Source organism: Ahaetulla prasina, chromosome 4, assembly GCF_028640845.1.
Source record: "Ahaetulla prasina isolate Xishuangbanna chromosome 4, ASM2864084v1, whole genome shotgun sequence".
Classification (NCBI taxonomy): Eukaryota; Metazoa; Chordata; class Lepidosauria; order Squamata; family Colubridae; genus Ahaetulla; species Ahaetulla prasina.
In genome coordinates, this window is record NC_080542.1 from 30,596,904 (window position 1) to 30,621,552 (window position 24,649).

The 24,649-nt window shown below is 38.7% G+C and overlaps 2 protein-coding genes across 3 annotated transcripts in view; one reads left to right on the forward strand and one right to left on the reverse strand.

Annotated features, from left to right (window-relative positions):
* The first annotated feature begins 278 nt into the window (after nucleotides 1-278).
* Nucleotides 279-3,921, forward strand: ATF5 (activating transcription factor 5). Its single transcript, XM_058180898.1, has 3 exons — nucleotides 279-418; nucleotides 1,965-2,255; nucleotides 2,855-3,921. Exons 2-3 carry the CDS (start codon nucleotides 2,078-2,080, stop codon nucleotides 3,499-3,501), a joined length of 825 nt encoding a protein of 274 aa, XP_058036881.1. The 5' UTR covers nucleotides 279-418; nucleotides 1,965-2,077; the 3' UTR covers nucleotides 3,502-3,921.
* Nucleotides 3,922-3,973: 52 nt separating this feature from the next.
* The window catches only part of LIG1 (DNA ligase 1), a 49,525-nt gene continuing 28,849 nt past the window's right edge, over nucleotides 3,974-24,649 (reverse strand). For both annotated transcript variants that reach the window (XM_058180881.1, XM_058180882.1), the window contains exons 8-27: nucleotides 19,659-19,779; nucleotides 17,672-17,770; nucleotides 16,960-17,016; nucleotides 16,697-16,869; nucleotides 16,328-16,494; nucleotides 15,816-15,892; nucleotides 15,436-15,527; nucleotides 14,267-14,366; nucleotides 13,356-13,441; nucleotides 12,844-12,959; nucleotides 12,662-12,757; nucleotides 12,382-12,492; nucleotides 9,931-10,002; nucleotides 9,687-9,831; nucleotides 9,266-9,348; nucleotides 8,208-8,360; nucleotides 7,425-7,478; nucleotides 6,794-6,937; nucleotides 4,867-4,959; nucleotides 3,974-4,269 (exon numbers count right to left, since the gene is read on the reverse strand). In XM_058180881.1, the coding sequence (XP_058036864.1) occupies nucleotides 4,195-4,269; nucleotides 4,867-4,959; nucleotides 6,794-6,937; nucleotides 7,425-7,478; nucleotides 8,208-8,360; nucleotides 9,266-9,348; nucleotides 9,687-9,831; nucleotides 9,931-10,002; nucleotides 12,382-12,492; nucleotides 12,662-12,757; nucleotides 12,844-12,959; nucleotides 13,356-13,441; nucleotides 14,267-14,366; nucleotides 15,436-15,527; nucleotides 15,816-15,892; nucleotides 16,328-16,494; nucleotides 16,697-16,869; nucleotides 16,960-17,016; nucleotides 17,672-17,770; nucleotides 19,659-19,779 (2,114 nt within the window). In that variant the 3' untranslated portion in view covers nucleotides 3,974-4,194. The remainder of the gene's footprint in view (nucleotides 4,270-4,866; nucleotides 4,960-6,793; nucleotides 6,938-7,424; nucleotides 7,479-8,207; nucleotides 8,361-9,265; nucleotides 9,349-9,686; nucleotides 9,832-9,930; nucleotides 10,003-12,381; nucleotides 12,493-12,661; nucleotides 12,758-12,843; nucleotides 12,960-13,355; nucleotides 13,442-14,266; nucleotides 14,367-15,435; nucleotides 15,528-15,815; nucleotides 15,893-16,327; nucleotides 16,495-16,696; nucleotides 16,870-16,959; nucleotides 17,017-17,671; nucleotides 17,771-19,658; nucleotides 19,780-24,649) is intronic.

Below are 24,649 nucleotides of genomic sequence, written 5' to 3' on the forward strand. Positions count from 1 at the left end.
ACACTAAGAACTATATAAGCAAATAGTTTGGAAATAAATTCGTAACAAAGACACAAGGTTATTTTAAAGGTTATATATATCTCCACCTTAACTGGTTTGAGGGGAAAAAAAAATACTAAAAGGGCGTCCTCCCCCCTCCGCCACCTCCGAAGCATGCGCATTAGTGAAAGCAGCATCAGGCAAGAAGGTGGCGGAAGGATACGGGAAGCCGCTGCGATGAGGCTCGGAGGCTAGAGCGATATATATATGGAGGCTCCACCCCGCTGTGACTCATTCTGCTCCTGTCACACATTTAGGATTCAAGATTTAGAGCGCCGGCGAGGCACGCGAGATCGAGGACATGGCTTTCTAGGGCTGCGTGGATCGCGGAGGAAAACGAGCGTGTATTGCGCGCAGCAACAGAATCGGCAATTATGGAGTAAGTAATATGTTGGGGTGCTGTCTCTTCCCATTCATCTTCTCCCGACCCACTCCAGGGAAAGGGGGGACCTTTAGGGTGGGAGAAGGACCCAGGGGTGTGCGGTGGGCGTGGGGATAACTGAAGGAAAAGTAACGAATCGGGGGCGACACGTTCAAGGGTGTTGGGGTTTCCAAGTGTCTGAATAGAGGCAGAGTAGCTGTGTTAGTTTTCTCTCCTCCCTACCCCCCCACCTCAGTTTCTTGGCATGCTAAAACCTGTTTGTCTGCCCGCCCCTGTTTCCATCGGGGAGTAGAGTAAGACTTTCTGCTCTCTAGGGAAGGAAGCAGATGCGGCTTGCGTAACCCCACTGAGAAAAGGCGGGCCGCGAGCGGAGCCTTTGTGTGACCGCAACTCTTGTCACTGCCTCTTCTCCTGCTTCCCGCAGACAAGCATGTCTGCACCTGCCCTCGAATCTTCAGCGATCTTGGACCAAACTTCCACAAAACTTATGCTGGCTGAGGATTATGGGAGCACATAGGGGAAGATTCCAACTGTTAGCAAGAGAGGAATTTCTACTATGGTGCTTGTAATACTGATGCAGGGAGCAAAGCTCATGGTCCCTGTTGAGTGCTGTCCTTGGTATTTTGAAGAGTTGAACACACCCCTTAATTTTCATCAATTTGGCTAGTGGTAATTATATACTTAGTACATGTAGTCCTTGACCTACAGCTATTCATTTAGCAGCTGTTCAAGGTTACAGTTGCACTGAAAAAAGTGACTTATGACCGATTCTCATACTTATCACTGCTGCAGCATCTCCATGGTCCTATAATCAAACTTCTAGTAACTGGTGTATATTTATGATGGTTGCAGTGCCCTGGGGTCATGTGATTGCCACCTATGACCTTCCCAGCTGGCTTCTAGAGAAGTCAGTGGGGAAAACTAGAGTCCCTTAAGGACCATGTGATTCACTTAACTGCACTGTTTCACTTAACTATGGCGAAAAGGTCATAAAATGGGGTGTGACTCTCTAACAACTGCCTTGCTTAGTAACAGAACTTTTGGGCCCAATTGTGGTTGTAAATCAAGGACTACCTGTATAGCAGTGATGGCTAACTTTTTCCAGACTGAGTGCCCAAAGCGTCTGTGTGGCCAAATGCAATGCGTCCACGCCCCCTGCTCATGTGGCCCATCCCCGTGCATGTGTCCTGCCCCTGCACATGTGTGGCAAAGATCTGATGACCAGCTGGCCAGCATGCCAGTGCATGTGCAGTGGACCTGAACTGGGACAATGGCTTATGTGCCCAGAGTGGGCGCTGCGTGCCACCTGTGGCCTGCCTGCCAAAGGTTCACCATCATGGCTGTATAGGGTATGGTCTCAGCCTAGTTATGTATCCATTATTGGCCTGCCAGCTACAAATCTTTTCACAAGTTGATTGTACCAGAACAAAGTGCTATGTTTTTTACTACAGGTAAAACAAATTCTAGTCTGTTTTACAAATAGAAAGAAATCTTGGCTAATGATTTTATTGAGAAAATAAGATTCATTTCTGTCGCTTTACAGGTCCCCTTTGGCCGCCACCACCATCACCACTAGTATCCTTGCCTGCAGGAGCAGAGCCACGTCTTGCTTGCTACGTGCAAATCCTGCACTGAACCTGAGTGATCACCAATACAATGTCTCTGCTGGCAGCACTGACCCTGGACCTGGACCTGACCATGATCCCAGCTAGCACCATGTCCTGCAGGCCGGAGCTGCTCAAGCACCGGCTGCCCCATGCCAGTCACAGTGAGCTGCTACCCGGACCTGTGGATCAGGGCTTTGCCCTCGGCATGGAACGCCCGGTGCTAACAGGTGACCAGTTTGACTGAGAGTAGAATAAATTACATGTATAAGAGACAAGGAATATCCTCTTTAGGGACATAAGATTAATACTAGTTTGCTAGGCTATTTTAATATAATTAAGTGCTAACATTCTGAAGGTTCCTTACAGCGTTGGGATGATAGTAAAGACTTAAAGAGGAATCCATTTAGGTATCTGGGTCTAATCTGCATGGTCAATTGTTTTCTTTTTTTCAACCTGGAACCAAGGGTAAGGGTACACATTCAGATGATCAAGAAAGAGTTAGCATCTTCTTGAATCTTTTTCTTATTATCTAAGGTACGTGTAAATTTTGGAGCACAAATTTGATAGTTAAGCAAGGAAAGGGCAGGGCTTTTAGTAGTCTTTCAATATTCGTTTCCTTAGCTTCTTTCCCCATCATCACCACTTTGGTTTCTATTTACCCCATATTATAATTTGTTCCTATACTAATTCAGATAACCTTTCTCTAAAATATTCCGTACATAACTGTAACAAGCTTTATTCTGAAACACACCTGAAAATAAGTTTACTTTCTAGTTTGTCTTGTTAAGTTGTGGCTTTGTCTGATTTTGCTTTTGCAACTGCATAGGCGATGGCTTCTCAGACTGGATGACGGAACGCACAGACCTGGCCACGCTCCTGAGTGTGTCAGGGGAGTCCTCGCCAATCTCACTGCCCTCTCCTCCTGCTCCGGACCTGGAGGCCATGGCCTCCCTGCTCAAAAAAGAATTGGAGCAGATGGAGGATTATTTTTTGGAGGAAACACTCTCACCTGATCAGGTAGCACCCAGCACCCCTCCCTCTGATGGGAATTTTCACTTTCCTTTTGGTGATGGCTTCCATTCACTGGACCACCACCACAGTACACCTGCACCCTTGCAAACCTTGGATTCAAGTTGCTTAGAATTGTTGGAGCTCTATGGTGGGGAAACGCCTGCTGAGCTCCCCCTGCAGGGCAATGAAATATGTGCCTCAGTTCAGCAGTCACTTGTGCTAACGCCTAAAGGGGATCGCCGCCAGAAGAAGAGAGATCAGAACAAGACAGCAGCCCTGCGGTACCGTCAGCGTAAACGAGCTGAACATGAAGCATTGGGGGATGAGTGCCAGGCCTTGGAAGCACGCAATCGCGAGCTGCGAGAGAAAGCAGAATCTATTGAGAGAGAGATCCAGTACGTCAAGGATCTGCTCATTGAAGTGTACAAGGCACGCAGTCAGCGCTTGCGAACCACCCCCTAGAGGCCCTCTACTCTCATGAAAGGAAAAGTTTAGGCAAGAACAGAACAAGCATGTTAGATATTAAGTTTGGGAAATGTTGGCACTTATTAGCCTGCATTACCCTTTGGGGTAGGAGATAGTAATGCAAAACAGATGCAGAGTTGTAGAGATAAGAAATGGTGTAAGAAGGAGGGTGAATTTAGTTTGAAAGAAATTGATACTGCTATTGTAGGAAAAAGCTAAGATTAGCCAGTTTGTGGCTGCCATCGGGATTATCAGGGAAGGCTGTATTGCAATGGTGTCCTTTCCCCCCCCCTTCCTCTCCTCCCAACTTGGACAACAGTCCTGAAGCTGTGTATTAGCCTCTTTTGGTATGTACTTTATAGAATTTAAGCTACCTGTACCTAACTATGCACTAATAAACACTTATTTTAAACACTTGCTCTGAGTCAGACTTACAGATGTCCCAAGAAGATGTCTCACCACACAAACAGGAGTTTAAAAATATCAAGGTTTATTTATACACTTTCACCAACTTAAGTTTCATACCTGATCACAGAAAATTTCATGCAGCTGGGATACAAACTACTCTCAGAAACAAAAACCTGTAACCAATGTTACCATTTTACTGTCTATCCCAAACTTAATACAAATCAGTTATGTTCAGTGCTATGACTTCATGCCAAACAAACTTCAATTAGATAAACTGTATTATTAATAGAAATCATCATCTTTTTCCAGTGACATTTGATTTTGGATCTGCTGCTGCTTCCGATAAAGTTCAGCCACCTGTATTAAAAGAAAGGTAGCTGAGTATTTGTACATAAGGATTGTAGGATGGTCGAGTGTCCTAAACTTGTAGTTTGCTTATCTGTTTATCCAACATTACAATCCCATTCTCAGTAAACTTCTACACTCTTGGGGAAACCCTTCATTATACTAAACATTTCTTTTCAAACATACCAAACCAATCTTTGCAATTTCCCAAATAATCTAAGCAAGATAAATTCCCTTTTCATCCTCCACCCCCACCCCAGTGTTTCTTTGTAGCTATGAGAGCAGCCTGAAATGACCTTTTCATGGGTCTGGGTCATGAGGCATCTATTTTACCATGAACCCCACCCCATGTCATTTACTTCATTTAGAAAATTGAGTAATGTGGGTAATTTGAAGCTCAATCCAAAAGGATAGAAATTTTGTCCATACCCACACATGCCTTTTTTAGCACTTGCAGCAAAACTTTTATTAAAAAAATGCAAAAATTGCTTAGTCTGTCATGATTACAGGTAATAATGTAAAAGGACATGAATCCAATTTTGCATATACTGCAAATAATTCTTGACTGATTCATTTCCCCTTTATATATAGATATTTTGCCATCTTTACCTCAACACTGCTAGTTGCCTCTTCTGGTTTCTTATCATCACGGACGCGCAGGAATCTGGGAAAACGTAAGGAGATGCCCTTTTCTTCGTCCACCTGCAAAGAATAATAAATTATCCTTGAAGTTTCATAAAAGCTACTTTCTTAAGGCCTCCTTTGTAGTACTGTTTTCTGGGCAAAGAAGAGAAGGTTAATTGCTAGTTCCCTTCCCAGTAATGTCTTTTGCTAGCAAAGATGACTTTCGATCTTAATTTGAATCTATCCACAAGGCTATTAATTTCTGGGAGCAACTTTGGTCTCTCTCTCTCTCTCTCACACACACACACACACACACACAAAACTACACACATCATGCATCTGGGAAACATCAGAAGAGAACCACACATCAAAAATTGGTTTCCAATTTGCAAGTGTAGGAACCATTATTATGAACAATCGTTTATATACCGAAGCAACCATATTCAAATATAAACGTTTATGTTAAGGCACTGGCTATAATAGTTAATATTTATTGTTTCAATTTTGCTTGCTTATCTGAGGAACAGACTATGACGATGTTATACTATTAAATTAACATACTTCGGCATGTGTAATAGCAGAGAAGTGAGATGCTTCTGTGAGATCAAAAATATACTCCTAGATCATTTTCAAGGCTTGCATGATTCCACTATATGATAAGAGTAAAACCAGCACTACCAGAATGACTCTTCACTGGTTTCTGAAACAATGAGATCTGAAGTCTCTTAGAAAGGCTTTGAGTTTATGAGTTGTGTGAAGGGCTTAGAATCCAACAGATCTTATCAAATCCTTGGACATGCCTCTAGCATTAATACATTTACATTAGGTTAAGAGCATATGCTAAATTTATTTCCCCATTACAGGTGGTCCTTGGTTAATGACCATTCAGTGACCAAAATTGTGATAGAACTGAACAAGTGGCACTTATGACTTGTCACGGATGTTCTGGCCATTGTAGCATCTCCAATCATGTGATCCCAAACTGCATGCTTGATGCTGAGTTGCGATTATGATGTTGGCAGTGTGCTAGTCATATGATCACCATTTGTGATCTTTGTTGGATTCCTACAAGGAAAGTCTATAGAGAAATTGGCAAAAGGTTCCAAATCGCAAATACATATCTTCGCTTAATGAGGGTGTAGGATTTGCTTAATGAAGGCAACCAGGAAATGCTGGAATGGCCATCGCTAAGAGACATGGTCACATGATGCCACATTTTATGACTGCACCACTTAGTGCCCAGTTCCCATTGTTAAATGTTATTTAGTAGTATTGCTTTATATTTTTTTCTACCCAAGTCATCCTACTGCTGGCACAGCACTTGGAAATGTAGTATTTCAAGCTGAACATCAAAAACCTACATAATTATGGTAATTTTAAACATTCAAACGATCAAATAAAATTTAAACTTTTCAGAGTACAGCTGGATCACCCACAGTACAGTTCTGCATTTTCTTCCAGTATAGATTACTGAACAATTGTTACTCGTACATTATATATTTATGTGCATTACAAGTTAAATGTTTGTACCTTATATAGTTACCATATACACAAAAATAAAATAAACTGTTCCAGTAACTAGGGCCTATGCAAGGGCCTAATTAAAAAAAACTACAATTAATACATGCATGGCATAAAAATAAAATCCTTATACCTATTAAACAGTAACAGACATTTCTAATTTTAAAATGTCATTTTAACAGCTGAAGAGGTAGCTTTACAAATTTGCCTAAGAAAATGTGTTGAAATTGCTACAGAATGCTAAACTAATATTGCCAGAACTGTGATCTCAAAATATTTCCTAAGTAATGACAGCCAATTAACAGTTTATTCACTATCTGTGGTGAATATAAATTACATGTAGTCCTTGCTATACACATGAATCCTTTCGAAGATCTCGCCCATCACTCACCAAACCTGATGCTGCTCTGTGGATGGGAGAAATGGATAAATCAGCACACTTCACTTCCCAAACATGCTGGGATTCCAACCAGTGATCAGGTTCAGTTGTTCCACCCCAACGGTAGTATCGTCGTGGCTGTGGAATCACATAATCCTGTAATGCAGAGACTGGGTGAGTACTAAGAATCTGTGATTCTCTTAAAAATTGGAAATATTCTACTTCACATATAAATGTACTTTTGGACATGTTTGAAAGCATTTAGAACTTGAAATATAGCCCAAATCCTCTGAATATCTTCACGAGGGGCCATTTCCAGCTCAAAATGGGTGACTGAGCTTTCTGTTTTGCAGATCACTAGCAAGAACTATTATTTATGCAGTAGAAACTTTCAGAGGAATTAGTACAACAGCAATATTATATAATACTATTCTGAGGTCAATGGATAGGTTGGTCACCTTAGGCATGTGAATGAGAGAAGAAATCAAGAGTCAAGAGTAATTGCCCAATCAAATCCAAAGAGTCTGCTTTTTCCTTTTAAAGGACTCTTCCTCTTTTTCTTCTTAAGGACTTAAACATTAAAAAATGAAGGAGTAGAAGATATCAATAAACCATATTCAAATGAATAGATAAAAGTTCCTACCTTGAGTGAATTATGGAGTTTCTCTAAATCCTCATCTGAGAATCCAGTGCCAATCTGAGATGGGATAAAGGATACTGACAATTAGATACAAATAACTAAATGTCTACCATTAATCTTAAGGGACAAGGAAACATGAAATGGAAAATATAAAAGCTACCAATTTTATACATCAGTTATTATTTAATGTGTATTTCTTTTGTAGTATTGGTAATTTTTTCCTTCTTTCTTTGTCCCGGTAAAATTAGTAGTAAGATAAACTGTCATTATGGCAATCTCATTTTATAGATTCTAATTATAATGGAGAGGGCCATTTTGGTCTAGTGGTTAAAAACACTAGGCTAGAAACTAGGACACCATGCATTCTAATCTCCCCTTAGCCACAAAACCAGCTGAATAATTTTGACTCTTGCTCAGCCCTAGGAAAGAAGGCAACAGCAAATCACTTTTCAAAAACACAGAATCCTAGGTTTAGAAGGATCTTGGAAATCTTCCATTATAGCTCCCCACCACCACCCTCCATGCAGGAATTTTCAGTCTACCCTGGACAAATGACAGTTCTATTTTTCCCCCGGAAAACCTTCCTGGCTCACTATATGTTGCCAAGAAAACTGCCAAGACTTGTCCATGTGGTTGCCAGGAGTCAAGACTAACTCAAACATGCCCAATCCTCTTCTTTCCGTCACAATTAAAGTCAGGGCACTTAATGCTATTCAATACCAAAAATTTATAACCTGTAAATCAATGATCAAAATGTACTAAAAGTGGTAGTCTAAACATTCTTACCTTGCAGATGCTCTGGAACTCTTCACTTTCCTCATCATAACATGCTAGAAGGAAACCTCCATATGTTCCTGCCCGTTTGCCCTTGCCCAAGTAGGCACCAATCACCACCAGGTCAAGGGTGTCACCAACACCTTCCAGATAATCTTTTTTAAGCTGGTATGGGAAACATTGTTAGTAATGGAATACGTCATCTGCTGGTCAGGGTCTGAACCAATATCTAGACAGATTTTTCTGGTTCTGGAAGGATATGTCAAGTAGGAAAGAATAATTTGGAATATAACTTTTATTATTTGCATTCCTTATTCCTGACCATTCTGGGTTTTTATTCAAACTGAGAAACAAGTAAAATGGCAAATAAAATATCACCCATCCTTAAACAATAGCATGAGCAATTTGAGAAAGGGGGCCAATTCTGCCACAAGTCAGTACAGCTAAGTAATTGTAAAAAGATAAAGGTAAAGGTTCCCCTCGCACATACGTGCTAGTCGTTGCCAACTCTAGGGGGCAGTGCTCATCTCCGTTTCAAAGCCTTCAAAGTCAAAGTCAAGGTTGACTCAGCCTTCCATCCTTTATAAGGTAGGTAAAATAAGGACCCAGATTGTTGGGGGCAATAAAAATTGACTTTGTATATAATATACAAATGGATGAAGACTATTGCTTAACACAATGTAAGCCGCCCTGAGTCTTCGGAGAAAGGCGGGATATAAATTAAAAAAAAAAAAAAAAAGCCGAAGAGCCAGCGCTGTCCGAAGACGTCTCCGTGGTCATGTGGCCGGCATGACTAGACACCAAAGGCGCACGGAACGCTGTTACCTTCCCACCAAAGATGGTCCCTATTTTTTCTATTTGCATTTTTACGTGCTTTCGAAACTGCTAGGTTGGCAGAAACTGGGACAAGTAACAGGAGCTCACCCCGTTACACAGCAGCACCAGGGATTCGAACCGCTGAGCTGCCGACCTTTCGATCAACAAGCTCAATGTCCTAGCCCCTGAGCCACCGTGTCCCTTAAGCAATTGTATCACATAGTATTTAGAGTTGATCAAGCATTTAGTCTTACCTTCAGCCAATTGTGTGATCTCTTTGCAATTTCATATGTGGCATTCACTTCCAGTGTTTTTACCATTAACCCTTCGCATGAGTCTGAGGAAGGCAAAGCATTTTATTATCTTCTATAGCATGTTAGTTATTCAGTTCTGCTATTTAAAAGCTTAAAAGTGAAATAAATGATTCACTTTTTATTCTCAAAGTTGTACTGACCCTAGGTTATCCATCTCCGAAGAGGGACGGTTCAAAAATGTAAAAAATAAATAAATTAAAAATAAATTAATCCACTGAAGTACAAAGTTAAGTAAGATGAAAAACCTCATTCTTCTAAATGTTAAGATTCTGTAATATTGGCTTTCATTTGATGCTCAATGGAAGGTTGAGTTTTATAAACAAAAACACTAAAAGAAACTTGTGTATCAGCTACACAATACCTTTGATAGAGTGTTCCAGAAATTCTGCTATCTCATCAACATTACTAGTATCCATGGAAGTGGCAAAAAGGAACTGGCCTTCAACTTCAGTGAAAGAATTATGCAGTAAGGTCCGACGCTGAGACAGGGGCTTCTGGACTAATGACTACAATACAGATAATTACACATTTAAAAAGAAGGCACAAAGCAGAACTTCAAAAGAGTAAAGAAAAAAAAAAGAGGGTTAAAAACTTGTTATACTTACCATTCCGTTAAGGTAGAGTATGTCAAATGCATATATACAAACTTGCACTCGGATTTCTGCAGCATCCACATCCTAGAAAACAATGGCACCGTAAAGGGATAGGGAGGCTAGATATTTATAGCACAGAATATTAATTAAAACATTTCTGGTTTAATTTTATTTGTATGACTTTTACATACCCTCAACTAATAGCTGCTAGAAGAAAAATATTTCTTCCATATATGAGATGTTTTATTTTCAAAAATTAAAATTTCCAATATATGGTATCTTTCACCTCTCTTCCCCCATCATTCAAAAAATAATCCGTTTCACTCCAGTTGTGATATGCCCTAAAGCAGGAGTGTCAAACTCAATTTCATTGAAGGTCGCATTAGGATTGTGGTTGACTTTGGGGGGCCGGGGTGGGCGTGGCCAGCTCCTACTGCTGCTGTGCTCGCTCTCCTTGGCCAGGTTGCTCATGGTGTGTGCAGGAGGGCAAAGTGTGTGGCCCACTCCATCTCCTTATGAGGACACCTGGCTTTGTAACCAAAGCATCTTCAGCAATAGGATGGGAGACCACCAGGAGAGGTCAGGAGGCAGCAAGGGGATGGCAAAAGATAGCAGGGTTGTTGTGGCCAAGTATTAGATTAGGATTTACCCTCACTCTCTCATTATAATCTTCCTTCCTTCCCTTCTTTTTCCTTCACTCTTCTTTCTTTCCGACTTTCCTTCTTTTCCTTCCTTGCTCTCTTCCCCTCTTTTCTTGTCCTGTTTTTCCCACTGGAAATAGCTGTTTGCCACACACAAGGAGGGGATACTTTCCTAAGAGCTTGCAATTCAAGAATACCAATGTGCACATGAGGTATCTCAGGGTGAGAAAGGCCATGGGCACCTAGTGACAGAACAGGCCCTCAAGGCCTCCCCGACCCACTAAGATACCTCATGCTTCTCCCTCCCTTCCTGCCGCAAAGACTCACTTTGCAAACACCTGTCTCCTCTCTTTGTTTCTCTGTTTCTTTGTCTTTGCTTTGAGGAAGGGAGAGAAGAGTTGGCTTGGAAATGCCTTTTTGTGCCGAGAATGGATGCCTCTGGGTGCTATAATATCACACAGATTCAGGCATCCATCCTCTTTTGCAGAGTCAGGGACCCAGAATAATAATAATAATAATGATGATGATGATGATGATGATGTTGTTGTTGTTGTTGTTGTTGTTGTTGTTGTTGTTTTAATTTGTATACCGCCCTTCTCCCGAAAGACTCAGGGTGGTGAACAGGCAAATAAAATACAAACAGAAACATACACCACTTTCATTCTGGTGTGAAAAGTCTTTGCCCAGTCTCCTGCTCCTCCCTTCCCCCACAACTACTTTCCACTTTACTATTTAATGAGGAGAAGAACAGCTGGCTGGTCAGGCAGGGAGCAGGTCAGGCAGTACAGGCTGGCTGTTTGGGGAGGGGGCAATCATTAGGTGACTGCCGCCATCAGCCTAAATGCCCCGATTGAAGCTGGACTGAAGCTGGAGTTTGCCACATCGGGGGAGAAATGAGAGGCCCTGCTGTCCCGCAGAGCCTGCACTGCTTGAGTGGGAGGACGTGGAGAAAAATGACTGCTCAGTTGACCCGTTACCAGCAGCTTGAATGCCCCAACTAAAGCAACGATCTCTCTCTCTTTCTCTCTCTCTCTCACACACACACACAGTTTGGAAATTCCACTCTTCTTTGTCTCTGTCTCACTTCGGCACTTCAGTGCCTGGCTGGCAGGGTGCTCAGGTAAGCCATTGTGGGGCATGAGGGGTGGGGGGCAGCTCCGCACCTCCCTGCCTTGCTTTGTACTCCACCCCCCCCCTCACTTTGTGGCTGTTGCACCAGTGCGTTCCTCAGCCTCCTGCTGGTTACAGTGGCAAAGAGAAATGGTAAAGAACAAAGTGAGGTGGGGGGAGAGGATGAAGCAAGGCAGGGGTGCAGAACTGCTCCACCCGCCCTGTCCTGGCTTACCTGAGGGCCCTTCATCCAGGCCAAACCTTCACGCAAACACCCCGCCACCCAGGGCAGCCACATCCCTTCACTAAACTTTCCAGCTCCTTTCACTGCCGCTGCATGCAGAGCAACTAAGTAGTCTGTGGGATTACGGTAAAAAAAAAATTCAGATTTTCCAACTTCTCTCACAGACAAAAAAGATCTCATGACGTTATTTTTTTTACCATAGTCCCACAGACTACTTTTAGTTGCTTTGTATGTGGTGACAGAGAATGGGGATTGTGTGCATACACGCCCACAGGGATGACGTGGGCTGGGCCAAAATGACGCTGGCTAGATCCTTACAGTTTCCAGGATGGCCACACGGTCTGGATTCGGCCTCATGGCAGGCTGGATATGGCCCGCTGGTCTTGAGTTTGACACCTCTGCCCTAAAGAAAGGACTGTAGCAGGAATACTGATTAACACATTTTAGAATCATCCAGTCATGTTTTACCTTGCGCTTGCGGGTGGTCAATACTTGGAATGGAAGGATCTGGTTTGAAACAGGGTCCCAGGCCACGGCCTCTGCATCCAAAATGCATGACTTCACAGTGCTGCTTTTCACCTGTACAAGAATACAAGTTTAACTCAACTGAATTTCTGCATGCTCAATCCAGTACTATTTTTAAAGCATTCCTCCTGCAGGAACTTCACTGACTACCGAAATTACTCTTGTGCCAGCAAAATCATCTCCATATTGCTCCCTTCTGTGATATTTCTAACAATAATCGCACCTTGGGAACACGGGTGACAATATCAGGGTACTTTGTTGTGTTGTTCTCTTGGTTTCGGCTATAAATATGTACTTCTCCATTCTCTAGAATGTGAATCTGTATGGAAAGGAAAAGTTAATGAACTACAAATGAAAATGAGGAGTATAGGAGTTCTCTTCTTCATTCACACCAAACATTGTTACCTGTGCCCGCTCTCCATCATATTTGTATTCACAAGTGAAGGCTGCTTCTTCAAAGCGTTTTAATACCTCCCCAATTCCTTTGGTTGGATGAGCCAGCATGGGCTTCAGTGGAATACCTGTTGGAGAAAATACACAAAGCTGGGATTTGCAGTAACTGTTAATGACTGACTCAATGCATAGTAAAATCCAAAAGGACTAATGACAGCAAGTTAACAAACATACAAGGATTATAGAGAAGAAATTGATTACAGTACATTGTAGAATGCTCATTTTTTATTACATCCTTTTATTGACAATCTGTACTTTAAAAGGCAAACACAATCATAAGAAATAGAACCTGGTTTCTTTTTAAGATGAAAATACATGGTTTTTGAAAAGCTAAAGCAAACACCCAGCACTGTATATATAAATTCCAAAGTATATAACATTTTGGAGAGAAAGTGCTAGTTCTGTTTAAGGGATAGATTCTCAGTTTATCAAGCCCCACTCCCACTAAGATAGTTTAAAAATACCTGGCGTGATCTTGCAGTACTGAGGCAAGCTCTCCACACCATGTTCCAAAAGGGCAGGTACTATTATGTCGTAATTTGGTAGTTCGCTGAAAACAAAGAAATTAAAATGACAAAGATCTGTGATTAGATCTTGGCTAGCTAAAATATATAAATTCCCTAAACCAAAATTTGTAGTGGTTTTTAATTGTTCACAGTTTTAGGTTGTTAATTCAGAAGTGATTCAAGCTAATATTCCTTTAATATTCTGTAAGGTTCCATCAGTTTATTTTTCCTGGCACTTTCCTGCCTTTTCCAAAAGTTCTAGAAACCTCAGAGTGAGAACATAAGCCATTACAGGGAGGAAAAAATCTGACAGCATTCCAGTTATGTCAAGCATAAGCAACTGGATCAACACATGAAAAGTTTGTGTTGACTACTTTATTATGTTCTACTTAAATGAGTACAAGAGTGCTTGCCTTCTCTTGGGAACAAGCAGCTAAGGTACCATGGAACTTAGAAGGGGTTATGCTTAAGTCTCTAGCAGCTGCCTAAGGATACAAGGCTAGTTCTACACTTGATCTCCCTTTTTGCCTGGCTGGGTATTTCCTAGCAAATATACAATCAAAACAAAAATACAAAGGAAAAATTATGCGTAAGTACATATGGGGTGAATTAGATTGAAAACTACTTAGGAAGGGCACATGCAAATAAGTGAGAGAAAGTGAATGCATAATTGCTCAGGTTTCCTTTCTTATCCATTCACAAAAAGCTTCATTTACAAGTGAAAAAACAAAAATGACATGATTGAAACCAGATACACTTAGTAGCATTTATTGCTATCTGGGACTTTACCTATTCCAATTTATGAAAACTGAGAGCTAAGGGCAATGGAAAGACATTATGAATAATTTATTAATGCAAATAATATTCACCAGAAGGCCTGCTTAACAATCAAGACCCTTTCATCCAGCCAGGCTTTGCGTGCATCTGCAGATTTGCCCTTTGCAGCATCTAAAACATCTGGGGGAAATTCTAGAAGGGGAAGAATATATGCATGCTAAGTTACATATTAATGATTGGATTCCTTTAGCTAGGATGTGCACATTTTGTGTAAAAGTACATAATATCTCACTGGGACTGACCATTACTTCAAAGTAATGCAATAGGGACTGGGAATTCTGTTTCTAAGTGGAGTGGTTATTACACACAATGTCAATGACTGTGCTGACTTACGATATCAATTCCATTTGAAGTCTTTAAATGAATCATCGCAGGTCGTTAAGCATGTCACTTGACTATAACTTGCTGCCTATTTCCTCACTGACTTTGCTAGTCAGAAACTAGCTGTGAAAGTTACAAACAGCAATCACATAAATGAAGGATACTGCAACAGCTGTAACTTTGAGGACCGATTCCGAGTCTTTATTTATAGCACTGTCATAAATTCAAATGGTCAGTGAATGAGTGGTTGGTAAGCGAAGACTACCTATATACTATATATACACGCCATGGACATATATATATATGTATGCCACTATATATATGCCATGGACTTTTAGAAATAATACTATTTGAAATTTTAAAAAAAGAGACTGAATATGCTCTCCATGCCCCTAAAATCATGTTGCTACATTTGTTCATTAATGATTAATTGTATTTTTTGTTCTCTGACTCAAATCTTCAAATTCTGAATTATTTAGCAATAATAAAATTAGCTTATGTCTTTTAATTAATTCTGACTCAATACAGAACACAAACAGGCCCTATGAATGACCCCAACTTCCTAGATGGTGGGTGGATGGGTGTGTGTATGTTCAGGTCTTTTCCCATGTAAGGTTGAAAGTATTTAGGCAACGTTTTGACGAGGTCTCACTCGTCATCTTCAGGCTGGAGTTTTTGGCTTTCTTCTTATGTGAGCAATAAGAACTCTTATGCTCACATAAGAACAAAGCCAAAAACTCTAGCCTGAAGATGATGAGTGAGACCTCGTCGAAACGTTGCCTAAATACTTTCAACCTTACACAGGAAAAGACCCGAACATACCAAAACCTTTCCCTTCAGCTAGCATTAGTGCTATTTCACATTTGCAAACCAAACTCACTTTGTCCTGGGGGAGTGAGTGATGCTGCCTGGGCAAGAGCTGAGAGAACAGACTGCTCTGCTAACCCAATCCGTAATTTTCCTTCTAGTGACCTGCAATGCACAAAGAACTTTATTAAAATACTGAAGAGGTTATGTTGATGGCTGAAGAACTTTATATATGTGTAGCTTTGTGTTTGTTAGAATTAAGGACACTGAAAAACAGAATGCTAAAAGTTTGCCACAAACCAGTAAGTAAAGTAGAAGAAATAACTATTGTAATAGAAAATCACTGGAAACAATGCAAACTAAATATAAAGGCACATCATTTTAGGAATATAATCAGGATATATTGAAGTGACACAAGGAGAACAATTGTGCTGTAAGTATAAATGCACTTACCGAGCCACATAACGAGCCTCTGAATGGCGACACGCAACAAACAAAGATTTGATAATGTCAATTTTCTTGTTCATAGACTGAGGAAAAAAGAAATGGAAATAGGTTTTGAGATGTATAGGGGATGGAAGAAAAGGAAGAAAGATAGCTAGTAATTTTTAGAAAATCTCATTCTATATAATGATAGCAACCTAAAAGACTCTTCCCATACATACATGATTAGGCAGGACACTTCAGAAAATAGTTTTACAACCACTCCACTTTATTGACAAATAGACATAAGAGTTAAAAATAAATTTCTCTGGATCATGCTTTCAAAAATTCTATCTTCCTCCAAGCCAGTGTTCTATTAGACTGTTCTTTCAGATATGACAACATCAAATATTTATGCCAGATAAACATTAAAGTTAATATCATATATTACATTTAATCAACTGAACCCTTGCCATATCACCTAATAAATCAACACAGCAGACTGTTCCAAAATTGTTAATATTTTCTCATTCATTACTTACAGAGCTTCCTGCCATGTGACCAATTGCTTGCAGTTTGCCAAACACAGCAGCAGCACCAAGTTTGGGAGGAGCAAACACAGTTCCTTGTGTTGTGCGACTGTTTTCAGCAACCACACCTAGATCTCCCTTCTCTGCTGCCTCTGCCTTGATTTGGTCCAGTTGCCGACCTAGAGAAAAGACAAGACCATATAGTCATGATTTTTTTTAAAAAAAATCCTGAGTCACTAATTTATTAATTCTATAATCCTGCATCTTTTCAGACAAGAACCAAAATGTTCAATTTTATTATAAGAGCATACTAATGTTTGTTTTATTGGCAGCTATTGCCTAATGTTATTTCTTCTAGGAAGATTATAATTGGACATTCACCTGTGGCCTGGGCCAGAGCTTTCATGAGGATGGTTTTGCCAATGCCTAATTCCAGGCCCTCATATGCTGGGCCTAACCGATTGAGACAGAGGTAAACACAGGGGAGCAAATCTTGTGGAGATAGGACAATCGCAGAACGAAAGAGATTGCTTAGGGTCTCTATAATTTTCAACCTAGAAAGACAGAAATGTATGATTTTTGAGACAAGACTGAATGCTACAACTATCCTTACTTATTTTGTAATCTGTAGCAAGTAATCTTACCGGGCAGTTTCTTCCTCAATATATTCCAAAGTACGAGCCACAGCCATGTATGGTATCCTGTCAAAAGAATTAGGATAACAGCAACATTTAAAACTATGAAACTAAAATGCATCATCCAGAAGTAGTAGAACAAAGTGAGCTATCTTCTCTTTGCATATATTTATATCCCCTGAATTTGCTAAAAAATCAGCAATCAGTGAAAAAGAATGCTAAAATCTTAAAAAGGACCTCCTCTCTCAAATATCAATACTGAATTCCATCTATTTTGTTCAATTGGGCTTGCATATTGTGATAAACTATGATTTTTTAAAATATTATGATTGTTAATTGAGCATCATTGGGTGGGCTCACATATGCTAAGCCCTAACAATAATGCAGATCAAAATAACAAGCTCTAGTATTTTCGAAAAAAAATAGTAGCTTGATTATAATAGTTTGGCTCTAAACAAAAGGCAGTTTATATTAAAGAAGTGTTAGATGATAACTATGACTGGAAGACGAGACACACTGTTCACAGGTCTTAAATACCAATTCTTGGTTTAAGACATGAGATAGTTAATACAGTAATTTAACATGATTCTATAATGAAGCTTATAATGAGACTGACTGACATGAAAACTGATAGGAAATGTCCACTGATGCTTCAATAATAGATAAATTTTTAAAAGAAGCAATGTTTTGTAGCATAAAAAGTAACCTCAGTGGCACTCACTTTTGGCCAGGGTTCCAGCAAGCATCATGAATAGGATGATAACTGCTCTTTGTAGGGTTGTACTCTGCAGGCTCAAGTGTAAGAGATGGTTTGAGAAAACTGTAAAAGCAAAGGTGGGGGGGGATACATAGTATGTAGTTATCCAACACAAAATGTCTAATTCACATTTTTTTTAAGATTTGGGAGCCACAGTAGTTAGAATACAAATTGTAGGCTACCTCTACTTATAGCCAGGAATTTGACCCTGATTGGCTGACTCAGTCTTCCATCCTTCTGAGGTCGGTAAAATGAGAACCCAGATTGTTGGGGCCAATATACTGACATATGTAAACTGCTCAGAGAGTGCTCTAAAGCACTAGGAGCAGTATATAAGTCTAAGTGCTACTGATATTTCTAAATCTATCCTTAGATTATGCAAAAGTATCCAAGTCTTTTTGCAGAAAAGCAGACACTGGCAAAAGGTGTCATGTGAAAGAAATAACTTCTGCATAAATTGTCATACTTTCTTGAGGCATGGAGAATCATTGCAAATCCAAAGCTTTAACCAAAAACTATCTACAATTGGCCTCACCCCATTCCTAAGAGGTCTGTAAGGGGCGTGCATAAGAGCACCGACGTGCCTACCCTTCCTGTCCTAATGTTCCCTTTGATTGTACACAATTTCATATAGTTATTACATACTTATGGTTATATATATGCTTATATATCGTATAGTTATTTCATGCTTATGCTTATATATAATATTGTGACAAATTAAATAAATAAATAAATAAAATAAACTTTTTACAAACTGGTATTGAAGATAATCTAAGTAGGAGCCAAATGTTTTCAAATGCAATACAATTTATAAAATCAAATCAGTAAACCTGCTAACCTTACCACTGACATGAAAAGAAGATGATTGCAATAAGACATGCCCACATCAATACAATCAGGCAGAAAAAATGTTTTAAATATACATAAAAATCATATATACAACCTTTTCTCTAGCATTGGAAAATTTAGAAAAGAATTTTGGAGAACTGAGCTGTGTTTTTATTTTTTTTTTCTTTCCTTTCCATAATATAAAAGAATCTATAAAGGCTTGATGCTGGGCTGCAAGCAGAAAAAAATCTATGAGGTTTTATTTTGCAGAAAGTTACACTTAATTCAGTTCTAGTCTTATTTTCATTTTATCTTCTACACTAGAAATTGAGTGTCTACAATATAGTCTCTTTATTTGACTATTTAGATACAGATGTTTCTCCACTATAGATATTCCCTTCTACACATGGAGGATGTCAACTGAAGGCAAGGCTAGTGTGTTCTTTCCTGTCTGCTTTGAAGAATTAAAAACTTCTACATCTTCCCTGCTTGTTTTTGTCACTTTGCAGCATTCAATATTCAAGAGCATCTGTATCTATTACTGTATTCTTAGAAAATGTAAAATAATGTAATTACCATATACCCTATTCAGAGTTATCTAGACAATAAATAGTCATGATTTCACTTTAGCTGGAATACAGTATCCAGTGAAGCTAGAGCATTACTGGGAATCCGAACAATGCACAAATAATCAGATTCATATGAGAATGAACACTGGAGCAAAAACTTCACAAGTTTCATTTCCATACTTTCTGATCAGTTTATGTGTAAGTTTAGAGCTACCAGACCTAAGCAATAAAAACACAGTTGAAAAGATCTTTAGATAACTACTGTAATTGTGTTTATAAATAAAAATATATATTTAGCATTTTCATAGTACTTATTTATGAATAAAATATTTTATACTTTGTTCCCTCTTTGTGACATTAACACTCTCATTGGTTTTCCTTTCTAAATCAGAAATAACTTTCTGATTTAGTAAGAATTGTTAAATCCTTTATGGACAAAAAGCATGAAGTACTGTGATCTGCTTACTACATGACCTTATCCTTTGGAATACTGATGTAGTATTAAGATAAATACGAGACACAGCCCTCTTGGAAAAAACACACCAATCACCTACTTGTCATCCACGGTGTTGGACTCATCATTACTAACTTTATTAAGACACTTTCGTACAGGCATATTTTCTGTTACTACAGGTGCTTGCTTCTTTTCTATTTTCACAGAACTTTTCTTGGGAGCTGAAAGTGAAAACATAACACAACATAACATTCCAAATTACAGGTAGTTGACTTAAGATCATCGATTTACCAACTATTTGAAGTTATGACAGTGTGTAAAAGTGACCTGCAGCCAATCCTCACATTTACAATGTTTGCAGTGTCCTGTGATAATGTAATTCCCACCTGCAACCATCCAGCTTCCAACAAGCAGTCAATAGGAAAGCTGGCTGGGAAGGTTGCAAGCCAGTCAAGTGATGTCTTGTTGCTTGAAGTGCTGGCATTAGCCTCCGACACAGCGGCGTGGGAAGGCAGCCATTAGGAGCTGTCAAAAGCCGGGACAGCCACACGAAAGAAAAAAAGATAGCGAGGCAATCATCTGGGTGAAAAACTGAAGTCTTGGAAACAAGATTCTTTTTATATTTTTATCTCCTGAACTTTTCAAAAAAAGTTTCTTGAAAGACATGGCAAAGAGGAGAGGGGAGGGAGAGGAATAGGACTACCTGTCCACTTTCGGAATAGCAGTAAACAAGCGGAAGCCATTAATAAAGACTAATTACAGAAAATTGAAAAATCAATTTAATGAATTGAAAGCAGATTGGACAAAGAGGTTTTGCATGGCTAATGAATTGGTTTCTGAAAATTAGAATTTTGTAGCTGGAAGTGCAATGTGGAAAGAAGAAAAGCATTTTGTTATGTTTAAGAGTATTTTAAGTTAATTGTAGTGCCATCTAGTGGTGACAGAGAAAACTAAATAGACATACTGAATAAAGGAGAATATGACAATGTTTTGGAAAATGGCAAGATTTTGATAAGAAGTAGTCTTGTGATTCTGAACAGAAGGAGGGGAAAAAAAGAAGAACGAAAGTTTTTGTAAACTACTAGGATTGAGCTGTTTTGTTTTTCTTTTTACTTTCGCTTGAGGGACTTACAAACTTTGGAATATTTTGGAATAGTGGTATTTTGGAATATTATTTTTTCCTTTTGTGTTTTCTATTTTTGTTTGTGTCTTTGTTTTTTTCTCTCTCTTTTGGCTTTTTCTTCCTGGATTAAAATTTTCCTGATTGGTGTGGTTTTTGTTTTTTAGGTTGATTTTTTCTTCCATTTTTATAAAAATTTTGAGGAGAACATATTTTACACTTTTTCTATTTTTATTGAGTGAATGGACATTTTGAAATTCTTTATTGATGAATTTTTATTTTTGTCCTGATTTGGTTTTTCCTTTTTTCCTTTTGCAATTTTCTTTTTCCTCTTTGGCTTTTTGGGTGGTTGTTGATTTGTTTTTGCATTTTGTTTCTCTCCAAAACATATGTGGATTAAGGCAAGGGTGAAATCTAAAATTTTTCCCTACCGGTTCTATGCGCATGGCTTAATTGGTGGGCGTGGCTTGGTGGTCAGATGACTGGGTGGGCATGGCCAATAACAATAATAAAAATAAACAAAGTACACAAAATAATAAGAGGTACCAAAAACCAACTTTCACACTTTACACACACACAACACAACTGACTCACACACAATGTAAAAGCAGCTGCACTTCACCCAAAATGGCCCCTGCAACAAGCAGGAACCTCACACAGCCACAAAAAGCTCAAAACCAACTTTCACACTTTACACACATACAACACAACAAAACACAACTGACTCACACACAATGTAAAAGCAGCTGCACTTCACCTAAAATGACCCCTGCAAGCAGGAACCTCACACTTTCACATTTTACACACACACAATACAACTGACACACACACACACACACACAAAATGCTACATACAGCTTTGTGCGATTTTGTGTGTTTGTGTAGAGTGAAACAGTACAGAAACATACCAAATCTCAGAAAGCCGCACAAATATTTTATTTTATTATTTTATTTTATTTATATTTTTTAGATCAGGGGTCTCCAACCTTAGTAATTTTAAGGTTTGTGGACTTTAACTCCCAGAGTTCCTCAGCCAGCAAAGGCAGATTGAGTTGCTCACTGAGGAGATGGATTCCAGGCAGGCAGATTTAGTTGCTAGCTGATGCAACTGATTGCAGCAGCCGAAGTAAAGCATGGCTTTGCCAGCCTGAAAGGAGCAGCAATAAGGCAAGTGGGGATGGGGCATTGGGTGGGCATGGGTGGGGGCTGTTGTAAGAGATTGTTAAAAATGATTTTAAAAGCCTGTGATGATGAGGCAACTCAGATGGGATTGCCAGAGGGAAAAAAGATTTTAAAGGCTCCTCTGACAATCCCAGCTGAAGTTGCCTCATCCCCGGGACCTGTTAAAAGGATTGTTTTAACAACCTCTTCGGCCGAAGAGCTTGTAGAAAACATGTTTTTTAAAGGTTCTGGCGATGAGGCAACTCAGCTGGGATCACCAGAGGAGCCTTTTAAAACCTTTTTTTTTTACAACCTCTTCGGCCGAAGAGGTTGTTAAAAAAAAAGTTTAAAGGGTTCTGACGATCTCAGCTGAGCAGTGGGATTATCAAAGGCTTTTTTTTTTTACTTTTAAAGGCATTTTTTTTTTGGTTGAAGAAAAGATGCTTTTGAAAGTAAAAAAAAAAAAACAACCTCTGATGATAGCCCGCCTCAGCAGGGGCAGGGATTTTTGCTACCAGTTCTCTGAACCACCAGCTACCATCACTACTGGATCGGGCAAGCCGGTCCGAACCGGGAGCATTTCACCCCTGGATTAAGGTATCAAGAATCTGAAGTTTGATGGATTTGGGAGCAGATTTGGAATTTGAATTTGGAATTTAACTAAAAGAAATAGCTGGAATCTAAGAATTGGATTATTTGGATTACAAAGTGGGTGGTGTGATTTGAAGAGACAAGATGAAGAAAACAACACAACATCTATCATCACCATCAATATCTACAGCATCGAGTGTCAAAGGACAAAAGACAACAGAAACTGCATCACAGCAAAAGAAAATTAATACGGATTTAAAAAATATTTTACAGAACATATATGAAGATCTTAAGACAAGATTAGATAAGGTAGATGGAAGAATGGAAAAAATGGAAGGAAACGTGGAAAAAATGGAAGGAGAATTGAAAGAAGTAAAAGAGACGATAGGGAAAAAATTAACGATTGCAACAAATGGAAGAAAAATCAGAGGCAACAGAGAAAAAAATTGAAGAGATGGACTATAGATTACAACCACTGATAAAAATCAGGAAAAAACAATTATAACTCTCAAAATGGATAAAGCTGATTATTATTTAAGATTCCAAAATATTGAGGAAGAAAAGGAAGAAAACCTAGCAGAGAAGATTGCAGAGATATTAGCAGAAGTAATGGAAGAAAACAAGGAAATATTTTTAAATGGAATTGACAAGATATATAGAGTGCACTCAAAATGTTTGCTAAAAAGAGGAATAAATTTTAGATGGCTGATTCCAGAAGGAATATTGATGAACTGGCAAGAGCAAAGGTACAGATTAGATTCAATAGAAAAAGCAGAGCTATTTTATGAACACATAGGTCTGCAAGAACAAGAAAGAGCAGCCAAGAGAGATAACTAAAGAACAAGAGGAGAGAGCGGTAAGAGAAGGAGCAAGAGCAAAAGAAGTTAAAGAACAAAGAGAGATAAGAACGACAAAACAAATAAATAAATAAGAAATGGAGGAAGAAATTAAAGTAATATACCTGAATATAAATGGATTAAATTTGGCAATAAAAAGAAGAAAGATATTTAACAAATTAGAGAAGTTAAAACCAGAAATTATATGCCTACAAGAAGTTCATATTAGAAAGCAACATAAAAAATGTTTGGAGCGAACGAAATTGGGGATGTTGTATACAGCATTGGCTTCTCAAAGTAAAAGAGGAGTGGTATTTTATATCAAACAGACAATTCAGTCCAGAAAAATATTTGAAAATGCGGAGGGAAGAGTGTTAATGGTAGAAATTGTAATGAACTATAAAAAAACATTACTTGTGGGAATATATACTGCAAATGAAAATCAAGAATTTTATGCAAAACTACACAGAAAAATACTAGAATATGAATATATCTGCATAATAGGAGACTTTAATGCAGAAGTTGATAACGAATTAGATTATAAATCTACAAAAATGAATAAAAAACCAAGGAAGACACTTCCGAAAACAAGTTATACAATGGTAGATGAATTAAGTCTACAAGATGCTTGGAGAAGAAGAAACCTAAAGGAAAAGCGGTATACATTTTATTCAAATAGGCATATGTCATGGTCAAGAATAGATATGATGTGGAAGTCAACAAATTTAATATCTAAGATAGATAAGATTGATATAGAGGCAAATATATGGGCAGACCACAATTCGATAATGATGGTATGGAAAGGCCAAAGTAAAAGAATGAGATGGACATTAAATCAAAGCTTATTAAATGAGAAAGACTTTATACAATATATGGAAAAAGAATTGACATTTTTCTTCAAAGAGAATAGAAAAGAAGATACATCATTGCAAAACATATGGGACACTAGTAAAGCATATATAAGAGGCTTGGCAATGACTTATGCAGGGAAAAGAAATAAACAGAGCAGACAAACACAAAAGAAATTGGAGGAGGAATATAAGAAATTAGAGAAAGATTTGCAAAAAAATCCACAAGATTAAAAAAACCCAAAAATCTAATGGACTTGAAAAAACATAAATTGAACTTAATTGAGAATGAAGACCTGGCAAGGAAAATAAAATCACAAAGCAATTTTTTTTGGGAAAATGCAAACAGGAAGATGGCTGGCATATAAAAGGAAAAAGGAAAAAGAAAGAAAGTTGGTAACTCAACTACTCGATCAAGATGGAAAGATATATTATTATAATGAGGAAAAGAAAAAAATAATTGAGGAATATTACAAGAAATTATATCAGCAAGAGCAGATACCAGAAGGAAAAATAGAACAATATCTGGAAAAAA